We start from the raw sequence: 20637 nt of genomic DNA, 5'->3' as shown, positions 1-20637 counted from the left end.
CACAGCCAGCCCAGACACCCAGAGCAGCCCCTGGATCTCTGCAGGACAGGGCATGGCTGGTGGAAGGTTTGACACTTTTCATGTTTCAAACCTCCCCTGTGCACCAAGAGGCAAATCCAGCACTTCTGTTTGGAGCAAAGGCAGGAAGCTCCAAGAAGACTTAAATTCCACACTGGAATCACTCTTTTATCCTTGTCCAACCAAAGCAGAAAATGAAGGTTTAACTCCAGCCTGCTTTTGCATTCACTGGTGAAACGGCTGCACTCTCCTGCATGGTACAAAGCCTTGAACAGAGCTTCAAGTTGCTGCAATTTAACACCATTTGCAGTTTGTTCCTTCAACCCCTCAGATTTTTTAAGCAACAACATATCTGATTGTAAAGGTAACGTCTGCTTTGGAAGGAACAGGGAAGGGATAGGGAAATAGGACAGAGGACAAAAATAAGAAGGGCCATTTTCCAAGAAACAGGAGATCTATTTCTTGATAATTTCTAGAAGAAGAATAAGGCCATCCCTGCTCTGAATTAAAAGAACAGATTGTCACAGCAAGGTAAGAAGTTCTCCAGGGAAAACCCCAGCCTTGCAGGATAAGCTCCTGATCTTGGCCTCTCTGTCAGTCAGGGAATCAGGAGAAGCAAACAGCCAGGCAGTCAGGGGGTTCAAGATGAAGTTTCAGTAGCCAGCACCTCCCTCCCTGTGTGCCCACGTCCCCCTGGGGACAAGGCCCACCAAGGCCACCCAAAGGCCCGAGGCAGCTCCTGCTGTCCCTGGAGCTCAGGATTCAGCTGCAGCTTCCCAAGGCTCCCAGTACAGCACAGGGGACAAGAGCTGCCACTCCCTGCCCAGATCCAAGCACCCAAGGGGCAGCTGTTCCACATTTTGCTCATGCACTCTCACTTTTTCCTTCTCCAGCGCCCATTCCCCAGCCTCTGATATGGAGGGGGGAAAACCAACCTGTGGGTTGATACTTTTTGATCTAAACAAAAGGTTTAGGTGGTGCCTGTTGCAGCTGAAAGCAGGATCCTTTTAGGTCACACCAGGCACAAAGCCTCCCTGTTTATATTTTGGGATGTCCTTCCACCCAGGACCCACTAGGTGAGACCTCTCCTACCCCAACGGAGCCCACACCCCTTCACTGGTCAGGTCTCCATGCCAAGCCTCCTGTCCTCTGTCTCAGAGCACAGTTACACCTGGGGACTGATCCCTGCCTGTCCACCTGTCCAGTGCCTCTCATCTGAGCAGAGGCTGAATCCCAGCAGACACACATCAAAAGCAGCTCCCAGCAGAGCCCCTGTGCTTGGTGAAGCTGTTCCTGCTCCCACAGCTCACTCAGCACCCCTTGGCTGCCTGGGAGCCCAGCCCCAGCTCCTTCCTCAGGAGCAGAGTGTCACAGTGTCACAGAGCAGCTGCCAGGGAGGTGTCACAGCCCTTCAAGGGGCCCTTTGCTACATCAGGTGTGTATATACACACACCATGTATTCTATATCATACATTTATTCCTGTAATCTCTACCTGCCTCCAGCAGCCACCACCCTTCTGGTGCAAGTTATCCAACCTGCTGCTGATGCCACTCTACACCAGTGGCCTTGGCCAGCTTTGGCAGATATTTGGTGGTGGGAATTCATCAGCTCTTATAATTCAACAGCACTGTTGGTGTCTGGAGCTCATCAGCTGCTGGGAGCCTCTCACACTGCCCCAACACCTCCTGTTCTCTTCAGACTGAGGTTTTCTGGGAGCTGTTTCTCCATCCACACTCCTGGGTAGCAACAAAACCCACATGGTTGCTCACACACAAGGGAACTTCAGGAGTTAACAGCAGCAGAACAATAGCACTAAATCTTTGTTACATTTTCTTTCTACAGAGGTGATTCACATTCACTTTTCTAAGAAAAAACAGCATTCTAAATCATGTTCAGGCTCCCTGTGCTCAGAGAGACATGCTCAGGTCTGAGACCTACAGCACAGCATGCAGGACTGGTAAACAGCAGTTTCTTTTGGAAAGGCCAGGTAAAGAAAAAAGAATTAAAATCTTCCCAAACCCAGAAATGCAAAGTACCTCACCTAGCTCATCCTGACTGACTGAGCTGATTCCTTCTAAGTCAGGAAAGTTTTCTTGTCGAAAGCACATCCAGCTGTTCTTTCCTTCCAAGGGGGATAAGTTGCTCTTCTTCCTAAGCACCCTTTATCTACGAAGCCCACCCAATTACTCTCTCTGGTGCTATCCTTGGTCCTTCTTTCCTTCCCTCCTAATCCCTCTCCATCAGGAAATCTGGAGTTAAACCCCTCTTAAGGCATTCAAGCTGCTCTAGACCCTTTCTTTTCCCAGTCCCATACCAGTTACTCTACTGGTCTGGCAGACTTCCCTTTAACCAAAAGGAGCCCAGGTAGCTTCTGGACATTCCAGCAGAGCAGAGACACACCTGTCCCTCAGTGCCTGTGCTGCTTCTCAGGGAAAAATCAGAGAACCACAGAATTTCCTTGACCCACAAGGATCACCCAGTCCAGTCCCTGTCCCTGCACAGACACCCCAACAATCCCACCCTGGGCATCCCTGGCAGTCCCAACACTCCTGGAGCTCTGGCAGCCTCGGGGCCGTGCCCATTCCCTGGGGAGCCTGGGCAGTGCCCAGCACCCTCTGGGGAAGAACCTTTCCTGATATCCAACCTAAACCTCCCCTGTCCCAGGGAACAGAGATTGGAGCTGCCCCTCTGGAGGAGCTGCAGCCCAGGTGAGCTCTGTGCTCCATCTCCTCTTCTCCAGCTGAACAAACCAAGTGCTCTCAGCTGCTGCTCCTATGGCTTCCCCTCAAGACCCTTCCCCATCCTTGTGTCCCTCCTTTGGACACTTTCTGACATTGTGGTGTCCAGGAGCAGAGGTGAGGCCACTCTGGCACAGAGCAGAGCAGGACAGTGCCTGCAGGACATGGTGACCCTTTGGGCTGCCAGGGCTGACTCACGTTCAGCTCAACATCGAGCAGGACCCCCAGGTCCCTTCCTGTGCTGTCACACTGCAGCCTGTCATTGCCCAGTGTGTTTGTGCATGCAGGTTTCCCATCCCAGCTGGGGATGCCCCTGTGTCCCACCTTTCCCTTGTGGGTCTCCTGGAGCCACTGGCGCAGGCGGATCAGGCAGCTCTCCTGCATGGGGCTGAGCTGGCCCAGGTAGCGCTCGATGTAATCAGCATCCAGTTTGTCGGCTGGAGGGAGGAAACAGCAACTCAGAGCAGCCTGGCACAGCCAGCAGGGAGCTGAGCAGTTACTGCTACACATTGGGATCCCTATGATTTGCAGGGGATTTGCTCAGAAGCCTCACTCCAGCAGCAGGAGGGAGGGAGGGACACGCTCCTGGTGACTGGGGCATGAGGCCACAGGCAGCATGTGCTGTATCACAGCTGGATCACTCCACCTGTCTCTGGGAACACCAATATTCCATTCAGCCCTGAATTGCTCTGGCAGGACCTTTAAAAAGATCTATTCATGAGCTCTGGCACTCAGCTCACCAACCCGCTCCACGACCTGGGCACTTCCATCTCCACATGTCCTAAATCTCATGCACAACTGCAGTGACAAGAGGCTTGCTGGAAAACCAAGCCATTATTCTGCCCAGGGACACCAGAGACAAAGGGAGAACAACAACACATTTCTGACAGCCAGGGAGACTTTTGGCAGGAGGAGAAGTCCGGTGCACACCAAGCAGCTCAAGGCTCCTCCAGCTCAGAGACAAAGGACAAGGGGTTGGTGAGTGCCAGCACTGAGGGACACAGGGATGTGCCAGCCCCGAGGGACACAGGGATGTGTCACCCAGGGCTGGCAGCTGTCAGCCAGCAGGACGGGGCTGGGGGAGCAGCCCAGGCAGCAGCTGGGGTGGAAGACACAGGGAGCAGCGCTGGGGACACCTCAGAGCCGGCTCTTTTGTCAGGCACAAGGCTCTCAGTAGATGCCATCACCTACAGGGGGTGGCCTGGACACTCAGAGGATAAGCAGGGTAACACAGAAATTGCATTGGGAAGTGAGACATCCCATGGAACCCCTGGGGAGCAGGCCCAGGGAAGCTAATCCTGTCCTGAACAGGAATATGGGCAGAAAAATAAGGGCTGCTCTCCTCTTCTGCTAGATGGGACCCACCACTCTGAGGTCAACATCAGTCCTAATCATTTCTCCTAATCAGCTTCTCTGTGGATTCCCATCTTTTTCCAGAAAAGCTCCCAGACTGTGTCAGGTGAGAGCAGAGCTACAGATATTTTCAAATTCCAAGCTCTTTTCCCTAGTAACACTCAGCAAAACAAGTGCTGCCTTTCATTCTCAGGAATGACAACAACTGTTTCTCTTGCAACAGCTCTGGATTCAAAGGTTCCCTCCTATTTCTTTTGCCAGAGAAGTATTTTATTTAGTCTAGAAGATATCATCAGATCAACACACGGAAAGATAAAGTTTGATTCAGGCATTTTCAGGCATTTTAGGAGACATTCCTCAAGTTTATCTTGGCCTGATACAGGACCAAAACCCATCCAAACCTGTCCCCAAGAATATTAATTTTGGAACAGATAAAATATTTCATTCCAGCATACTGAAGACACCTTCTCCAGTTTAAAGTATAAAATACCTTAGAGGGCTGATCAAACCTAAGTTTCTTCTAAGCTCCAAAACATACTGCCTGCACAGCTTTTCTGTTCTAAGGAAAAAAAAGTTCCATTGTTTATTTTTCTTGAAAAAAAGAAAATAGCTTTCCCTCCTCCTCCCCCACACTCCAGATGAAAAATCTGATGCCAAGAGAAATGAAAATAAGCTTCTTGGTCAGTGCTACTGCCTGGGCAGTGCCTACCGTCAGGGCTGGCAGGCTCTGGGGGAGGGCAGGGGCTGGCAGCCGGCTCCCTGCTGGCGCCAGCAGCCCCAGAGTCCGGCACGATGTCACCAGGGGCCCGTCCCACAGCCGGGGCTCGCTCATCCTTGGCCGCGGGAGGGCTCCAGCGAGGGATGAACGTGATCCCCTGGGAGATCAGCTCCTTCAGGTAGTGCTCAATCACCTCCTTGCCCTGAAGGGGAAAACTCTCATTAGGAAAGCGCCTCCTCCAGAGCCAGCAAGGCACAGCAGTTTCCTCAGGACAGATGATTAATGCTGCTAAGGATAAACAGAGGGGAAATCTCTCCTTCCATCCCCATGATCCTGTCAAAAAACCTCCAGTATGAAAGCCCCCTGTAAATGATGAATTCCAATAATGGCCAGGTAAGTCCCAGTCTGCAGCTGCCTTTCTAAAATTTTTACCATCCTCCTGCTCCCAAACCTAATCAGCTGCCCAGTTCCTCTGCAGCCCAGAGCCACTGACCCAAGCCCAAGCTCTGGAGACACAGGGGGTGATTTTCAGCCAGAACTTTCCCTTCTTGCACAAGTGGAGTGTCCTCAGTGTCTGAGGAGCCTGGCACCCCCAGCCCCCAGTGCCATCCTGCCCGGCCACAGCCCCCGCTGCCATCCTGCCCGGCCACAGCCCCCACTGCCATCCTGCCCGGCCACAGCCCCCACTGCCATCCTGCCCTGCCACAGCCCCCACTGCCATCCTGCCCGGCCACAGCCCCCACTGCCATCCTGCCCGGCCACAGCCTGCTCCACCCCTGCACAGCCCCACTGCAGCCAGCAGATCCTTCTGTGCTCTTTGCACACCGGCTTGGCCTAAGTGAGGGATTTCAGAGCCATAAGGAAGGGCACAGACTACACTGGGTGTGTTTACACAAGGTAAACAGAGGAGCTGGGCAGTCCTGGCAGCCAGGGAAGCCCACCTTACCCGTTTGATGTTGGATGTGTACTGCTTCATGGCAATTTTCTCCACGGTGCTTTCAAAGCCAAAAAAGGATTTGATGTCGAGAGAGGCCGACTGCTCAAAGCACGTCCACTCCTCGTTGTCAGGGTGAACCTGCAGCCAGGGAACACACACAGGTGGCTCATGGCCCTGGCACCACACTGGCTGTTCAACCTCCACAGCTACAGAGAGGGGCAGAGGAGGCACTGCCACACCTGGATTGACAGCCAGGTTCATTCCCATTGGGAGAACCCATCGTGAACTGGACATCCAGACTTTTGCTAACCCAGCATTCTTCACATGCACAAGGAAATCAAGATATAACCCATCCCTGCTCCAGCAGACCTGAACTGTAGTAGCAAAAGCTGCACAAAAATAGCAGTGGAACTGCCCAACTTCAAACCATGGTGTCAAGGTCTCTTTATGGAAAGAGAGGGATGGCCTTGTGGAACATGAAATTAAAACTCCTACACCTGCAAAGAAGAAAAATGCAAACCGGGTTTCTTGTCTTAGTTTGGGATGAGAGACTCAACCACTAACATCAGCCTTCTCCCCAAAACACTGGGGACATGGCAGAGCAGAGAGTTTCCCCACTCCTCAGCTCAACACACACCTTTCCCTTATTTCCCCCTGTTCCTCTATATATGGTAGAATCTTTTCCTCTTTTAAACTTAACCCTTTCCTGAGAAGGCTCTGCCTTCTCTCTGCAGGTGCTGCTGTTCACAAACTGACAGGCAAGAAAAACAACTCCAGCCCCCACACAAAGATACTGTAAAAGACAAATTCACTGGGGAGATATTAGGTAACTGCAGGAGCAGGATCATATTTCTCCAAGTCGCCTCAGAGAACACTGCAGAAAAGGAAAGATGAGAATAAACCTGCTTCCGGTGCACTCTGGCAGGGAAAAGGGAACTGGTAAAAATAGAGCAGGGAACCATCTTGAGGATGCAGCCAGCAGCTCCCACCCTGTTCCCCTCAAAGCCCAGATGCTGACGTTTCCTTCCTAAGGACACAGCCAAAATCAGCAAGTGTAACAATCTCCGAGTTGACCTGGGAGCATTTCAGACCTGTCAGTGCCTTTGACAATGATGGAAGTTTGATTTACAGCAGTTCTTAGGAAGCCTCATGCACCCACCAAGGGATCTCTAGGTCACGAGCAACCTCACCATCCAAAATGTTCACAGCTTTTCCACTCCTCCTCTTACCTGAAGCTCCTTACAGCCTGCTTACTCCCAAGAAGCTGTCCAGTTGCCAAAAGGGCAGGTAAGTAACAGGATCTGGACATTTGTGTAAGGAACAACAAGCAGGATCTGACTGCTTCCAGAAACAGCTGAGGTTATGGTGACTGGGTCCTCAGAGCACCATTACAGTGAGACAGCACAGAAACAGCCACGAGGGGAGACAACCCAGGCCACAAATAAAGTTCTAGTCCTTTCCCCAAATCTTGAGAGCATGAAAATAACGACAAACAAGGTGCTAAAACTTTCACTTATTCGTGGGCAAAATTAATTGCCAGACTTCACTCAGGCCCTTATCATAATGAATAGTAAGGGTTTAATTCTAGATATCCAGATTTATAGACATGCCCAAACTCTAGATGTTTTTGTTAGCCTGAATTCCATTCAAAAAGAAACTGAAGGAATCCCAGCAGTTCTGGAACACCAATTCTGTTTTCCACTTTCACTCCAAGCAGGGAAACACAATCAACCTGAAGAAGTTTCTCAAGCCCTATGAAATCACATAGGTTTGGATGGACACACAGAAACACACACAGAATCACAAGGCTGGAAGAGACCTTTAAGATTACTGAGACCTTAAAGCCCATCTCATTCCACCCCCCGCCTTGGGCAGGGACACCTTCCCCTGTCACAGGTTGCTCCAAGCCCTGTCCAGCCTGGCCTTGGACACTGCCAGGGATCCAGGGGCAACCTATACTAGAGGCTCACCACTCTCACAGGGAAGAATTCCTTCCCAGTGTCCAGTTTGTCTGTGGGAAGCCATTTCTCCTTGTCTTATCTCTCCAGGCCCTTCCTCCAAAGCAACTGAACAACACCCAGGACCCGAGAGCCTTTCCAGCCCCCGAGTCTCTAATGCCAGCCCAGTGCTGCAGGGGTGCTCAAACCCATTCAGGCACCTTCCCCTGTGTGTGAGTGCACAGTTCCCCTCTCCCAGCACAGCCAGCCACAGCAGAGCTCTCACTGAGTAGCTGCAGGTCTCCCTGACCACCACACGGTTGGCAAAGGTCTCGTTGTGGGCTTCGATGCGCAGGGTTCTCTCTCTCCAGTTCACTGTGTTCTTCTGGATGAAGAAGACATAATCTACCCCTGCAATCTGAGGAGGAGGGGGGAAACACAGAGAGAAAAGTGTAACTTCATCTATCTGAGCCCACCAACAAAATCCAGGCCTCTCTGCTCCCAAGGTTCCACCTGCCTTCTTCAGCAGCCTCGGAGCATCCACATTCAGCTTGCAGCTCCTCTCAATGACATGGATGGCTCCATCCTCACTCCTGGATTCGTGCAGGATTTCACTCCCCAGGAACACTGGGATCTCTGGGCATGTCGGAAAGCGCTTCTCATAGGCCTGGAAGTGAAAATGAAGTATATTTCAGCTTCTGGATAAATCAATTTTAACTCTTTCAGAATTAATTAATTACCTTACAGTGAAAGTCCAACGGAACAGAGGCCCCTGAACCTCTGAGCTGGCCTCAGTTTTCACAGAAGTGAAGTTAAAGTAGAGGGACAGCACCATGTCAGTCACCAGCCAAGCATGTCCTAGCAGAACTTTTCCTTCACACGTGAAGCAGAAACAGAATCCTATTGTTGAAGAATACTAGGAAGGGAATCATCACTTCAACATCAGGAAGCTCCTAACTAGCAAAAACAAACACGGCTCTGCTGATTTCTGTTGGCTAAAGACTTGAATTTTCTAATCTCTGGGTCAATACTGTCTGTATGAAACCTTCAAATGTGATGTGCCAAACAGTTCTGGTTGCCCTAAACTATCAAGGGTAAGACCACCAATTATTGGCTACTCACTTTGCCTCAATTTAGCCATTTCTAAAGCAACTCTGCCCTGGCTCTGAAAACTTCCCTGTTCTAAATAGCACATCCCTCTGAGAAGCTCTTTCTCCAAAGCTTCATTAGCAGCTCTAGCAGAAATCCAGTTTTCCCTGGCACTTACAGTGGAGTTAACTTGCATAAGCAGTACCTACAGCTGCTGCTCCTTCCCTAACTTCTTCATCTCTTATTATATTCTAAGATGTTTGCAGGATGGAACATTTTCCTTGGATTCCTGAAAAACCCCTTGCATGTTGTACTGCTGTTGCAAACATGTGGTAGCTGCACAATCTGCCCAGAATTCCAGTGAAGCTGTTCCAGGAAGAGAACCTGTGCTCTTCCACTGGACTCTCAGAGCTCCACATTTCCATCAGAAGATGCTTTTGCCATCATTCCAAGGCAATTCCTCTAGGAACTCCTGTCATCTTCCCATCTTCAGAAGACACCACCATTTTATACAGCACAGAAAAATAAAAATATTCATGAGTTCTCTGCCCCAAAAGCAAACGTTGATGTGCTGATGCTGGAGCTGGGCTGTCAGCTCCCCATTAGCACAGAAATGCAAAGCCTGGATGCCCCTGCACAGACTCATGTCCCCTGCTCCCAAAATAGCCCAGGCACTTAAGGACACATTCCATATCTCCTGCTCCCGGACCTCTGGACGGGAAAGAAGTTTTTTCAGATCATCATGTTTCTCCAGTATCAGGAGGGAAGTGCAGGCAGCTGCCAGCTGGAGTCCTGGCCAGAACAAAGCACGCAGGTTTGAAACTCTGCTCTCCCACTCCCTCAGCAACGTCCTGCTCGCTCTGCCACACTTCTCAGAGAACTTTTCCCATGTTCTTCTACCTGTGCTTTTCACTCCTCACCACAGGAATATCAAAATCAGTCTAGATAAATCCAAAATTCCCATGGTAAGCGACTGTTTCCAACACAGATCCACCTGGCTAGAGCCAAAAGAAGCACACTCACTGCTTTAAGCAGTTTAATTTGTTAGGATGGGATTTCATGGATCTGTGTCAGGCACTGCCACAGGACACTCCCAGCCATTCTTTCCAGTGCCCTTTGCCCCAGGAGGGCTACACAACTCTACCTGCTCTCCTCTCTGCACTTGCCAGCCCATTCATCTGCTCAGGCAGAGCCAACACTTCCTATTTGTGTTCCACCTGCCCTCTCCCAACCCTCCAGACTCCAAACCACCATCCAGGGCTATCCTGAGGCCAAAGCCTTCACTTTGCTGGTCTCTTCTGTTCCAGCACATACCAAATGTATCCCTTCAGGCCACCCATTCTAAGTTACTGGAGTCCCAAGCTGGACAGTACATGCTGGGAACACCTTCAGAGGCCACTGGGATACCAGAATATTTAGGAACCGTTTTTGAGCAGTTTGTCCCATGTCATTCTGTACATGTGCCCTTAACACACTTGCAAAAGGTATCACTGAAAGCTGCTCCCTGAGAGAAGGCTGCCCCAATGAACTCCAGAACAAGGGTGGACAGTTTGATAGGGCAATGGGAAAGGGTCTTAAACCAAAAGAGGACACACTTTAATCAGACCTTAGGAAGAAATTCTTCCCTGTGAGGCCCTAACACAAGGTGCCCAGGGAAGCTGTGGCTGCTTTTGGATCCCTGGGAGTGTCCAAGGCCACGTTGGACAGGACTTGGAGCAACCTGGGACAGTGGAAGGTGCCCCTGCCCATGGCAGGGGGTGGCACTGGATGGGCTTTTACGGTCTCTTTCCACACAAATCATTCCATGATTCTGCTCTTTCAGGGGTGCAGCTGTGCCAGGAACATTTGAGGGAGTTTCCAGATAAACAGGAGCTGTTCTAGTGAGACCAGGACCCTCCAAAGGCCTCACTTGAACAGCTTCACCTCTAAGTGCTCCCTCACCCCGGAGAGACCACAAAAGCCAATCTGAAACCACCACTGAATCCAGGTGCCTGTGGCTCCCATCTGAGGGTAAAACACTGGATCTCAACTTCCAGCTGCTTCCTTCTCCACTAACTATGGACTTGATCCACCTGGAAACATGTCCCCTAATAAACTGACATTAGATCCAGCAAAACTAAGACCAGGACTAAGAGTGCAGCCACCTTTTCAGTCAGCTAAACAACATCTGGAGCAGGAAGAGAGGCCAGGGCAGAGGCACATGGCAGTGCACAGCCCGGTGATATAACTGTGACATGAGCCCAAACACATTGCCTAAACAGGGGAACATTGCCATATTTGAGAAAGAATCCATATCCACATCGATATTAAGTCCTTTGCTAATCTTCTTTGCACAACAGCTCTAAAAATACAGCAGGGAAGATGCCTGAGATCACATGAAGGACAGCTGAACCCCACGCTGCAGTCACAGCAAAGCTGTCCCAGAGCACCCAGACCTTCCATCCCTGCAGATTGAGCTGAGCAGGAGAGCAGCCTATTTCTGCACCCAGCACCCTCTTATCCAAATCATCATCTCTGTGCAACAGCCCATTGCTCCTCCAACAGGAAAACGGAGGGAGGTTATAAACACAGAGAAATACTTCATTTTTTTCAAGCCATCACAAGGCTGTTATGTCTTCTCCTCTGGGATCCTGCAGAGTCCAAGGTGGGCAACAGAACATCCCAGAGAAATGAAAGGCACAGAATATTTAGTATTAATTGTTTTAATGCCCTGGCTGCCTGCTCTTGCTCTTTCAGCTCCTTCCTCCAGGAGCTCTGCCCTGAGCAGGATACAGGAACTGGGATTGGTCTCTCCCTTCTGTGCCTCTCCTTTCTCAGAAGGAACAACAGCAGTGTTGTGCCAGCACTGGGTGTTAAAGCTCTACTGTGGGTCTGCACTTCAGACAGACACTGGGATGACTAAAGTCTCCAACAGGATTAGATACATATTTTTTAAATTTTTTTTTTAATCTATGTATAATAAAATTAATGGTGCCAAAAAGCTGCTCCTTCCCTTCCTCTAAACCCCACAGGGATTAACACCTCAAACCCAAACCCAAACCACAATCATTCCACAAGAGCTGCTGGCTCAGACCCACCACTGTCCTTCTCTAAATCAAGGTGGTTTTCCCCAGCTTTCTGACAAATGAATTGCTGCAAAAATCAGTGCTTTTGTTGTAGTGGACTGTGCCCAACAATTCAAATAGCCATTTACATCTGTGCAGTCCTGAAACTGAAATTATATATTAAATTTCACAAGAGGGCTGAGTAAAGACAGAGGGACCAGGAATCTGAACTTATCAAGATCTTTTGCTCAGAACTATTGGGTGCACCTAAACGTAAAGAAAAAAGAAGCATTCAGATGCAGTTCACTGAAGTGAAAAAATTCAACAAAGAAATTAAATGAAAAGAAATAAACTACAAGTGAAACAATTTCTAGCTGGAAAAGTTAAAACATGCAGGAAAGTCAAAGATCTCAAAGGTTCAATACTGTCAGATTTTCCTTTCACACTGAAGGGAGCCCAAACTAGGATAAGGGCATTTCCAACTGGTTACAGTGACCTCTGCACCCCAGCAAGGACCCCTTAGTGCCACTGAAGCTGACAAATGATTAATTACAAGGAGCAATCATTACCATTAGCAATGACATGGCTGACTGTGAAATCAGCAGAGTGCTCTGCCCAAGCTTTTGTCCTGTGATCTCCTGGGAAATGCATCCAAGTGGTTTTACTTGGTCTGATAAATATCCATCCCAAATGGATTATGTGTGAAAAGTGAAAATCAGCTTGTGGGAAGAGGGCTTAAGAACAATGCAAGAAGCCATGCCTGGAAGTGCTCTAAACTGTTGGCCAAATACTCAGTAACCAGCACAAACCCTATACCTGGGAGAAGAGAGTACTCCAAAGGTCAGCCAGATGCCAAACAAGGACAAATGATACAAAACCACAAGTGTCAAACCCCACAAGTGACATTCTAAAGCCTCAGAGCCACAGAGAAAAGAGGAAATCACCCTCCTCTGCACTCCCTATTCCACCTGCTCAGCCCCTTCCCCTGCAGAGCAGGGCCCTCTGCAAGTCCTGCACATTGCCAGCTCAGAGATGCTCACAGTGCCACTGCTCCTGCCCCTCCACTTGAGGAGCTGTCCCTGCAGCCACACAGGACATGGCCAGCAGGCAGGATCTTTCTAACAGCTACTCCTGTTTCTCCTTGGCAGGGTTTTCTAGGAAGTGACCTTGAAATCAATTACACCACAGAGGCCTCAGGAATGCACAACAACAGGGATGTGTAACCACTGAATTACTGCAGGAAACAAAACACCTCAGCAGCCAAACCTCCTGCACACCTCCAGGCAGTTCCCTCCAGCCTGCTGGGTCCTGAGTGCTTTCCATGTGCCTCCAGAGGCAGCTTCTGGACCTCCAAGAGCACAAAAGTGTGGGGGAGACATTGCATTGTGTGGAGCACAAAGAAACTTAATTGTGAAGCACAGAATGTAGACAGAATTTATAGTCAATATTACACAAATATGTGACAAGGAGAAGACTTCATCCTTGTGCTAAAACACTTCAAATTTTCATGATCAGACAATGTTTAAATCTGTATTAATTAATGAGATCCCTCAAGGCCATGTTACAGCCATGTGCAGGTTGCCAGGAAAAAGGAACCCCTGTATTCAGAGGAAGGGAAGTGAGGAGGAGGTACAATATCAGATTTTGAGCTGAAGATGCCCAGATCATCATCCCTTTGAAAAGAGATAATGAGAAGCAAGATGAAGACACCTCATCACTTTTAAGTAGGAAGAGGATGCATTTGGAGCAGCTTTTGAGCAGCTCTAATGATACATAAATATTCCTCTGCAGATTGAGGCCTTCTAGGAAAAAAAGAACTTCATCCTGCAGTCCCTCCCACTGCTTGGTCTCAGTGCTGAAGGGAACCACAGAGTCTGCACACACCAGACACAATAATCCACGTGCTTTGAACAGATCAGATACCAGCTTCCCACTAGCCACAAGATAAAATATACAAGGAACAATGTGGGAGGGACCAAAAGCATATTTAGCATACAGAAAGGCACTGATTCAGGGAAAAGAGAACTTCATTCCAAGGAGGTGCAGAGTATGCACAGCCAGTCTTTGGGGCCCGAGAGGAAAAAAGAAACACTTCTGCTGGCCAGAGGAAAAAGATTTGCCAGTGAGAAGTGCATGGGACAACAGCAGCCAGGCTACAAACATTGACCCAGTGTTATCTCTGCCTGGACTACAGCCAATAATTGGCTTCATTCCTTCAGATTCTGGTGAAAGCAACAATTCAGGGAGCAGCAGCATCTAATGCAATACAGGCACAAAGCCCTCCCAGGAAGCCACCAACGTGCCTGACCTCCTGTCTGAGAAAGAACAATATCCCATTCAAGCTGTCCTGCTGCAGCCTTCTCTTTGCTCTGCTGGGAGAAGGAACTCTGTGTGGAGCAGTTGAGGTCACCAACAGCACAAGGCTTTGGCCTTCACAAGAAACTATGGAAGTGACACCTGATCCAGGAACCACTGCTTGCCACAGCCCAGTGTGGAGAGAGAGAAACCAAAACGGGAAGTCAAGGAAGCAGAGATCTCGTGTGACTAACACCTGAAAGAGCAAAACACAGCAGTCAAGTGTCATATCACACATTTACTGCTTGATGATTCACCCCAAAATCAAACAGGCTGGCTTACAAACTAATGGCTACTTGGAAGGACACTCTGTCATTGCCAGAAGCTGCTGTGAGAATTTATACAAATTGGCCATGATTCAGGGTCAGGCTTGGTCAGGTCACTGTGCTTAGCAGTTTAAACAAGCCCATACTGGTTGAGATGTAAGAATTAATTATGACTCTAAATTTTACCACTTCTTTTAGTCCCTGCTGAAGAGTTTACAATCTGTCTTCTGCGCCTACATGTTCAGTAGAGAAGGGTCTTTTTGTCACTGCTGGAGGATGAGATGAAGGTGATAGAGCACAGCTGGAGGTGTCTCCTCATGCTGTGCCTCTGAACTGCAGCTCCCTTCAGAGCTCAGCCATCCCTGCACCAGCCAGCAGCCACTAGATTAAGCCTGAGACACAACCCATCCTTCAAGGAAATAACCTCCATGCTGCAGCTGGAGAAGGTGAGGAAACCCATACAGACCCTTGGAATGAGAGTAAACCCTCTCAGTCCACACATGGTGCCAGCACCATCCTGCCCAGCAAATGGAGTCTGAGCAGGGGCAAAGCAAAGCTCTGAGACCTCTGTCATCCCCACAGGACACACTGATGTGCAGATGTTGCCAGCAGTTCTCCACAGCTCCCAGTGAATAAGCAGCTCTTCCATCAGTGCCTCCCAGAAAGTAGCTGTGACAAACAGCACTCACCAAACATTCTCTACTGGCTTGAGGGGAACCATCCCACACCACGATCCCAGGAGAAATGTCAGCTCTTTCCCAACTATTGCTCACTCCCAACCTGCTTCATGCCAAGGGAGGAGGGGGCAGGGCTCAGGGCTGAGCACCCCAGGGCAGAGCCAGCCCAGCTGACACACACAGCATCATTCCCAGGCTCCTGGTGCCAAATGCTGCTCAGCAGGAAGATGTGGGGATATTTTTAGTGTATCTTGACAGCTATCAAGCCTTCAAGTCACACTGAAGCATCATGTCTTGAGTCAACACTAGATTATCTCTAAGTGCATAAAATGTTAACCCAGTAGCTTCTGGCAGTCACAGCAAACTCACCTCCAAACATGGCAAAAAGCAGGGACAAGGGAAGCTGCCTTCTTTACAACACCTGGCACAGCCCACGGGTGCAGGCAGACCAACCACATCCAAGGAGAAACTGCCAAGTTTTATATACCAAACAATCTATATATCGATAAAAATCTGTAACATATACAACAATCAATAAGAAACAAAGCAGATCCTGTTTTGCACGGATTTCTTAACGACTGCTTAGGTTATTATCAAGACATTTCATGTCATATGTGGCACAGGTTGATCACCAAGGAACATCTGTTTTGAGGCACTTTTCCCCCTTGCACATCGATTCTCTATCCATCTGCAGGGTCCTGCCACCCAGCAATACCATTTCAGGCAGTACCTAAAAGCTGTGCCATTATCTGCTTCACAGCAGCTGCAAAGGAGCTTCCAAGCACTGGACACGCTGCAAAGCTCTTCCCTGTGTCACCTGCAGCCACCCAGGGTCACAGAGGGCAGAAGGATCCTCTCCCCTGGCAGCTGCTGCGCTGAGAGCTCCAATCCAACCTCCCTGGCTGCTCCACACAGCCCTCTGTGCCTTCACTGCTGCTTCTGAGGATTCCAGCTGCCAGGAACTGCTCTGCTTCCCTGCAGCAAGTGCTCTGCTGCTTCCAGAGCTCACACTTGAAAGCAGAGGCTATGAGCCAGTGTCAAATATTTCAGTTACGATTCTACTTTTCTTTATTTAAAGCCAGGCTGTGACTGTATACCATTATAGTGACAACAACCTGGAGCTCCAGATGGAGTATTCCAGTCTGTAATTACAACTCTGCATTCAGGAACCCCCCAAAGTGTCCTCTGTGGTGCATCAGTGCCGTGGCACTGTAGGTGACCTGACAAACAATCTGCAGCACTTAGGAAGCAAGACAGCAGCAGCCTTTGAGGCCTGGCTGGGCTGTGAACACACATTGAGCTGTCACTGTGAACAAGCCCACAGAGCTGATGTGAGCCCTGCTAGACATCAATGCTTGTGCACTGTACAGCTCTCACACCATTTCTCTGTCACCAGCACACCCTGAGCTGTTTGGGTGTTAAGTAGCAAAAGGGGTCTCAAGGTTCTGTTGCAGGAGCATCACTTCATCAGACAGTGAAATATCAAACCCTTTCAGACACCACAGCATTAGGGAGGAGAGCACACCCAGCACACCAGGATTTAAGCTGTCTCTTTATACATTCAACCTGCTAAAGGCAACAGAAAAAGTCATTAAATAAAGCTACTTAAAATCTAAGAACTTCAACACAATGCATGTTGATGTTGAAGAGGAAAATAAGGTTGAAAAAGTGTATGGAAAGCTGTTCTACCTGTCAGGACCTGACCTCCAGCATTCAGAGTTTCTTCTCCTGCAGCTAAGCCTGACAGCCAAAACAGCAAGGAGCTGTTTTCAATTATCTACATCTACAAACCTAACACTAGTGACACAGAAGAATGTTGGGATGGTTGTGAAAAGAGTGATGCATTTTGATTTTAGTTGTCCTGTGTGGTGACTCTTGCATGTAACCCTGAGACAGATCCTCAGCTGTTGGAAAGGAACAAAAGCTTTGTCAGTGTAGAGAAGGCTGATGACTGAGGGACAGCAGTGAGGACCACTGCCAAACCCAGGGACAATCATTGAGAAACAAGAGAAAGACAGCTCACTTTGGGACCATGGATGTTTGCTTTTCATTGGTATGACCCTGTGTACAGAATGAGAGAGTAAAGATGATGGAGAAGGAATATTTCTGCTGCTGCTTACTCCACGAGAAGTAAGTTCTGACTTTAAATAAACTTGCAGCATTTGCAGCCCGAATTAAATTTGTCACTCAGCTCATTAGAACCTCTGACACTCAAACTGAGCTGAAGCTGAACCATCCACTGTTAATTTCCTACTTTGTCTTATCTGTGAAATAAAAAACTGCAGATCAACTAAATGTAAAGAACATTGGAGACCTACAAATCTGGAGATGGACTTTGGATGATAGATGGAGTGACAGGACAAAGGGAATGATTTCACCCTGCCACAGGGCAGGGTTAGATGGGATATTGGGATGGAATTGCTCCCTGGGAGGGTGGGCAGGCCCTGGCACAGGGTGCCCAGAGAAGCTGTGGCTGCCCTGGATCCCTGGCAGTGTCCAAGGCCAGGCTGGACAGAGCTTGGAGCAATCTGGGCTAGGGGAAGGTGTCCCTGCCCATGGCAGAGGGTGGGATGAGATGGGCTTTAAGGTCCCTTCAACCCAAACTGTTCTGTGATTCAAAGAACACTGAATTGCCACCAGAAGAGTCAGGGAGTTGCTCAGAAGGGCTGGCCAGGATCTCAGATGTTGCAGCTTTCACTTGCAGAGCAGGCAGGGGACTCATGAGCTGCCACAGGTCTATCAGAGACTCTGAGGGATGCTGGACATGAGAAAAACCCCACAGCAAACAGGCACCCTCAGAGGAGACACCCCCACCCAAATTCTTGCTGCTGGAGCTGAACTGCCCTGGCCTGATGAGCAGCACTCAGCCAGCACAGACACACACCAAGGCTCTCCATGTGTGTGCTGGGCTCCCAGCTGCACAGATATGTGTCAGCACATGCCCTGGGCAGCACCAAGAAACGAGGTCAAGCAGAAAGCAGCACTGACTCACATCAGGCACATGTGGGGCTCCACAGCAGTTTTGTCTCAAGCACAAAATAAAACTGCATAAAAAGGCAATGGGAGCTGATGCTCCTGCAAACCTCCCAACAGCTGATCTTTGTTCTTTTTTTCCCAAAATCACGACTTATTTTCATATAGTAGTGCAGAAAGATCCCTCTCTTGCAGCAGAAACCATAAACTGCTCTTAGTGAGAGCTGAACATGAAGTGCACTGTGGCAAGAGGAGCAAATCATTGACAAGTGCTGTCAGAGATTTCTCATCTGCACCAGTAATGCAGCAACTGAAATTATCCACCCATACAGAAGACCCTGTAAGGTCTCTGAGGGGTTATTCCCAACCTGTAGCTTTAGGGACCTAATCCTATAAATCCTCTAAAGTGTGTGAAAATGGCCAATGTCAACTGTGAGCACGAAGGGCTGAGGCACTACTAAAAATACCAGGAACACAACTCCCTAGCACGTTCAAAGATGAAACCCTCCAGCTACAGCTATCTCATCTAATCTAATAATTCATTGCAAATAACATTAAATATGCAATATATCTCTCTCAGCTGTTTCCTGCATGTTGGACTCGCTCACTCAAACCAAATCCTCATCCCCAATACATCACAGAAGGCTCACAAATATTTGCATCACTCATATATGGCTCAGGTACCTCTCCTTCTGGATTCTTCGTTCTTTATAACATTTTTAAAAATCCCTTTTAGCTTTCCAACTGCAACAGAAAGAAGATGAAAAGCAAGTTTATACTTGGGAATTGTCTTGGCTGTAAGATAAAATTAGAGGACATGCAATGTCAAATCTGCTGCTCTAATTGAAGACAAGATGAGGCCCAGAGAGGTGTGGACAATCCATTGGAGGAACAGCTCCATTTAAAAGAGGACACAGACAAAAAAGATAAAATAGAAAGGAAAAATATTACAAGATAGCAAAGCATAACAGAAGTCAAGGTACTTTTCAAGTATAAGGGATAAAGGTGTCAGACACTGAATATGTGTTTGAAGAGCATAATACTTTTGATCCATTAACATGAATCCAAGTTAGGAACAAAGCAGGTGGAAATGACTACAGTGACCTTGGACAGATTGGAAAAAACACTCTTTGCTTAAATCTTTTTTAGAAGGAAAGACAAGAAAAAAGAAAAATTCAGAATTCCCAAATGACAAGAAAAGACATGTTAAGCTGATTCCTTTTTACTTCCTCAGATGCACAGGACTATCAAAGAGAACAAGGAGGGGAATGTCCTTCCAAGGGCTTGGATTACACTTCAAATCTCCTGCCTGCAAATGCTCAACCCAAACTGCAGGAGCATTAGCAGAAGGCAGAGTGTAAATCCAGAGACAACGACCCTGACACACAAAGGTATCAGCAGGAGAAGCCCCAGCTCATCCCTGGAGCACAGCCTCAGGCACACACATGGCCTCTGCACAAGTCCAAGGAGAATTCCTGTTCCTGAGAGTGGGCTCCACAGAGGGCCTGGGAAACACCACCTGTGTGAGCCAGGCCAAGAAGCAAGGAATTGTTTGCTAAATTTGGCTGTAACAACCCTAGCTCTCAAACTGTCCTATGTGAGCAAAGCACACCCACTGCTTTCTATAGTAGGGTCCAAACACTGGAGGTCCTGAGGGAAAAATACTTTTCCCAACTTACTTCGTGTGTTCTGTTAAGGCTGTGTTGTGAAGGATGACCCTCCCCAATGAGGAATTAAGCACAAGTGTATCAGGCTGAAGGGTGCCCAGAGATCTGTAAAACATGGGGGTGTCTTGGGGTCACCCCTGCAACCTCTGCCTTCCTACCACAGCCTGAGACCTTGGCACTCCAAAGGTTCCCACACAGAATTTGAGGGGAAAAGATGAAAGCAGCTGAATCTCAGTGCTGAGGAAGCTGCTGTCAGATTTATGGTGAAGGAGATTAACAGCAATGCCACGTGCTGAGGAGCAAAACAGCTTCACTGCACACCCACTCTTCCCTGCAAAACTTCCAGCAACTGACAGCTGGTACCTGACAGCTCTGTGAGATCTGAGATCCACGCTGCCCCCACACCAACGGGAGCCTCCGTCTGAACAGACAACAGTGGGAACCAAGTCTGCATCCAGCTCAGCCTGCAGGGACCAGCACAAGGCTGAAATGCTGCTCCACAACAGCAGATCCTGCCGGGAGCGCAGGGTTTTCACAGCACATCGGGGGAGGGGAGAGGCTAAGGGGTCTGTATTCAGCACAGTCTGCTGCGTGACCCTGGAAAAGGAACTTGTTCCTAAGAAAGAGGTCTAACACCTTTGCTAAGATTTGCTGAACAGCTAAAGGATGACATTTACAACCCCAGTCTTCAGTTCTTAGGGAATTTTAAATTCCGTCGAAAAACTGAAAGCTAAATAAAACGAAACCACTTCAAAATTAAGCCCACCAGCCCCTGGCCTTTAGGCATGTGCTAACAAGCTTACAAAGGATTTGTCTCAAGGCAGCCCTCCTCAATTAGCAGCCAGTCGACTGAGGAGCATCTGG

General features: G+C 48.8%; 1 protein-coding gene across 4 annotated transcripts in view; it reads right to left on the bottom strand.

Annotated features, from left to right (window-relative positions):
- SEC14L5 (SEC14 like lipid binding 5) overlaps positions 1-20637 on the bottom strand; it is a 39356-nt gene that overhangs the window by 11542 nt on the left and 7177 nt on the right. For all 4 annotated transcript variants that reach the window (XM_088174672.1, XM_014888556.2, XM_088174671.1 and 1 more), the window contains 5 exons: positions 8220-8369; positions 7989-8120; positions 5775-5903; positions 4820-5030; positions 3082-3194 (listed from right to left, as the gene is read on the bottom strand). In XM_088174672.1, coding sequence (XP_088030798.1) covers positions 3082-3194; positions 4820-5030; positions 5775-5903; positions 7989-8120; positions 8220-8369 — 735 coding nt within the window. The remainder of the gene's footprint in view (positions 1-3081; positions 3195-4819; positions 5031-5774; positions 5904-7988; positions 8121-8219; positions 8370-20637) is intronic.

Source organism: Sturnus vulgaris, chromosome 16 (genome assembly GCF_052056855.1).
Source record: "Sturnus vulgaris isolate bStuVul1 chromosome 16, bStuVul1.hap1, whole genome shotgun sequence".
In the NCBI taxonomy this organism is placed as follows: Eukaryota; Metazoa; Chordata; class Aves; order Passeriformes; family Sturnidae; genus Sturnus; species Sturnus vulgaris.
This window is presented reverse-complemented; position numbering and strand designations above follow the sequence as displayed.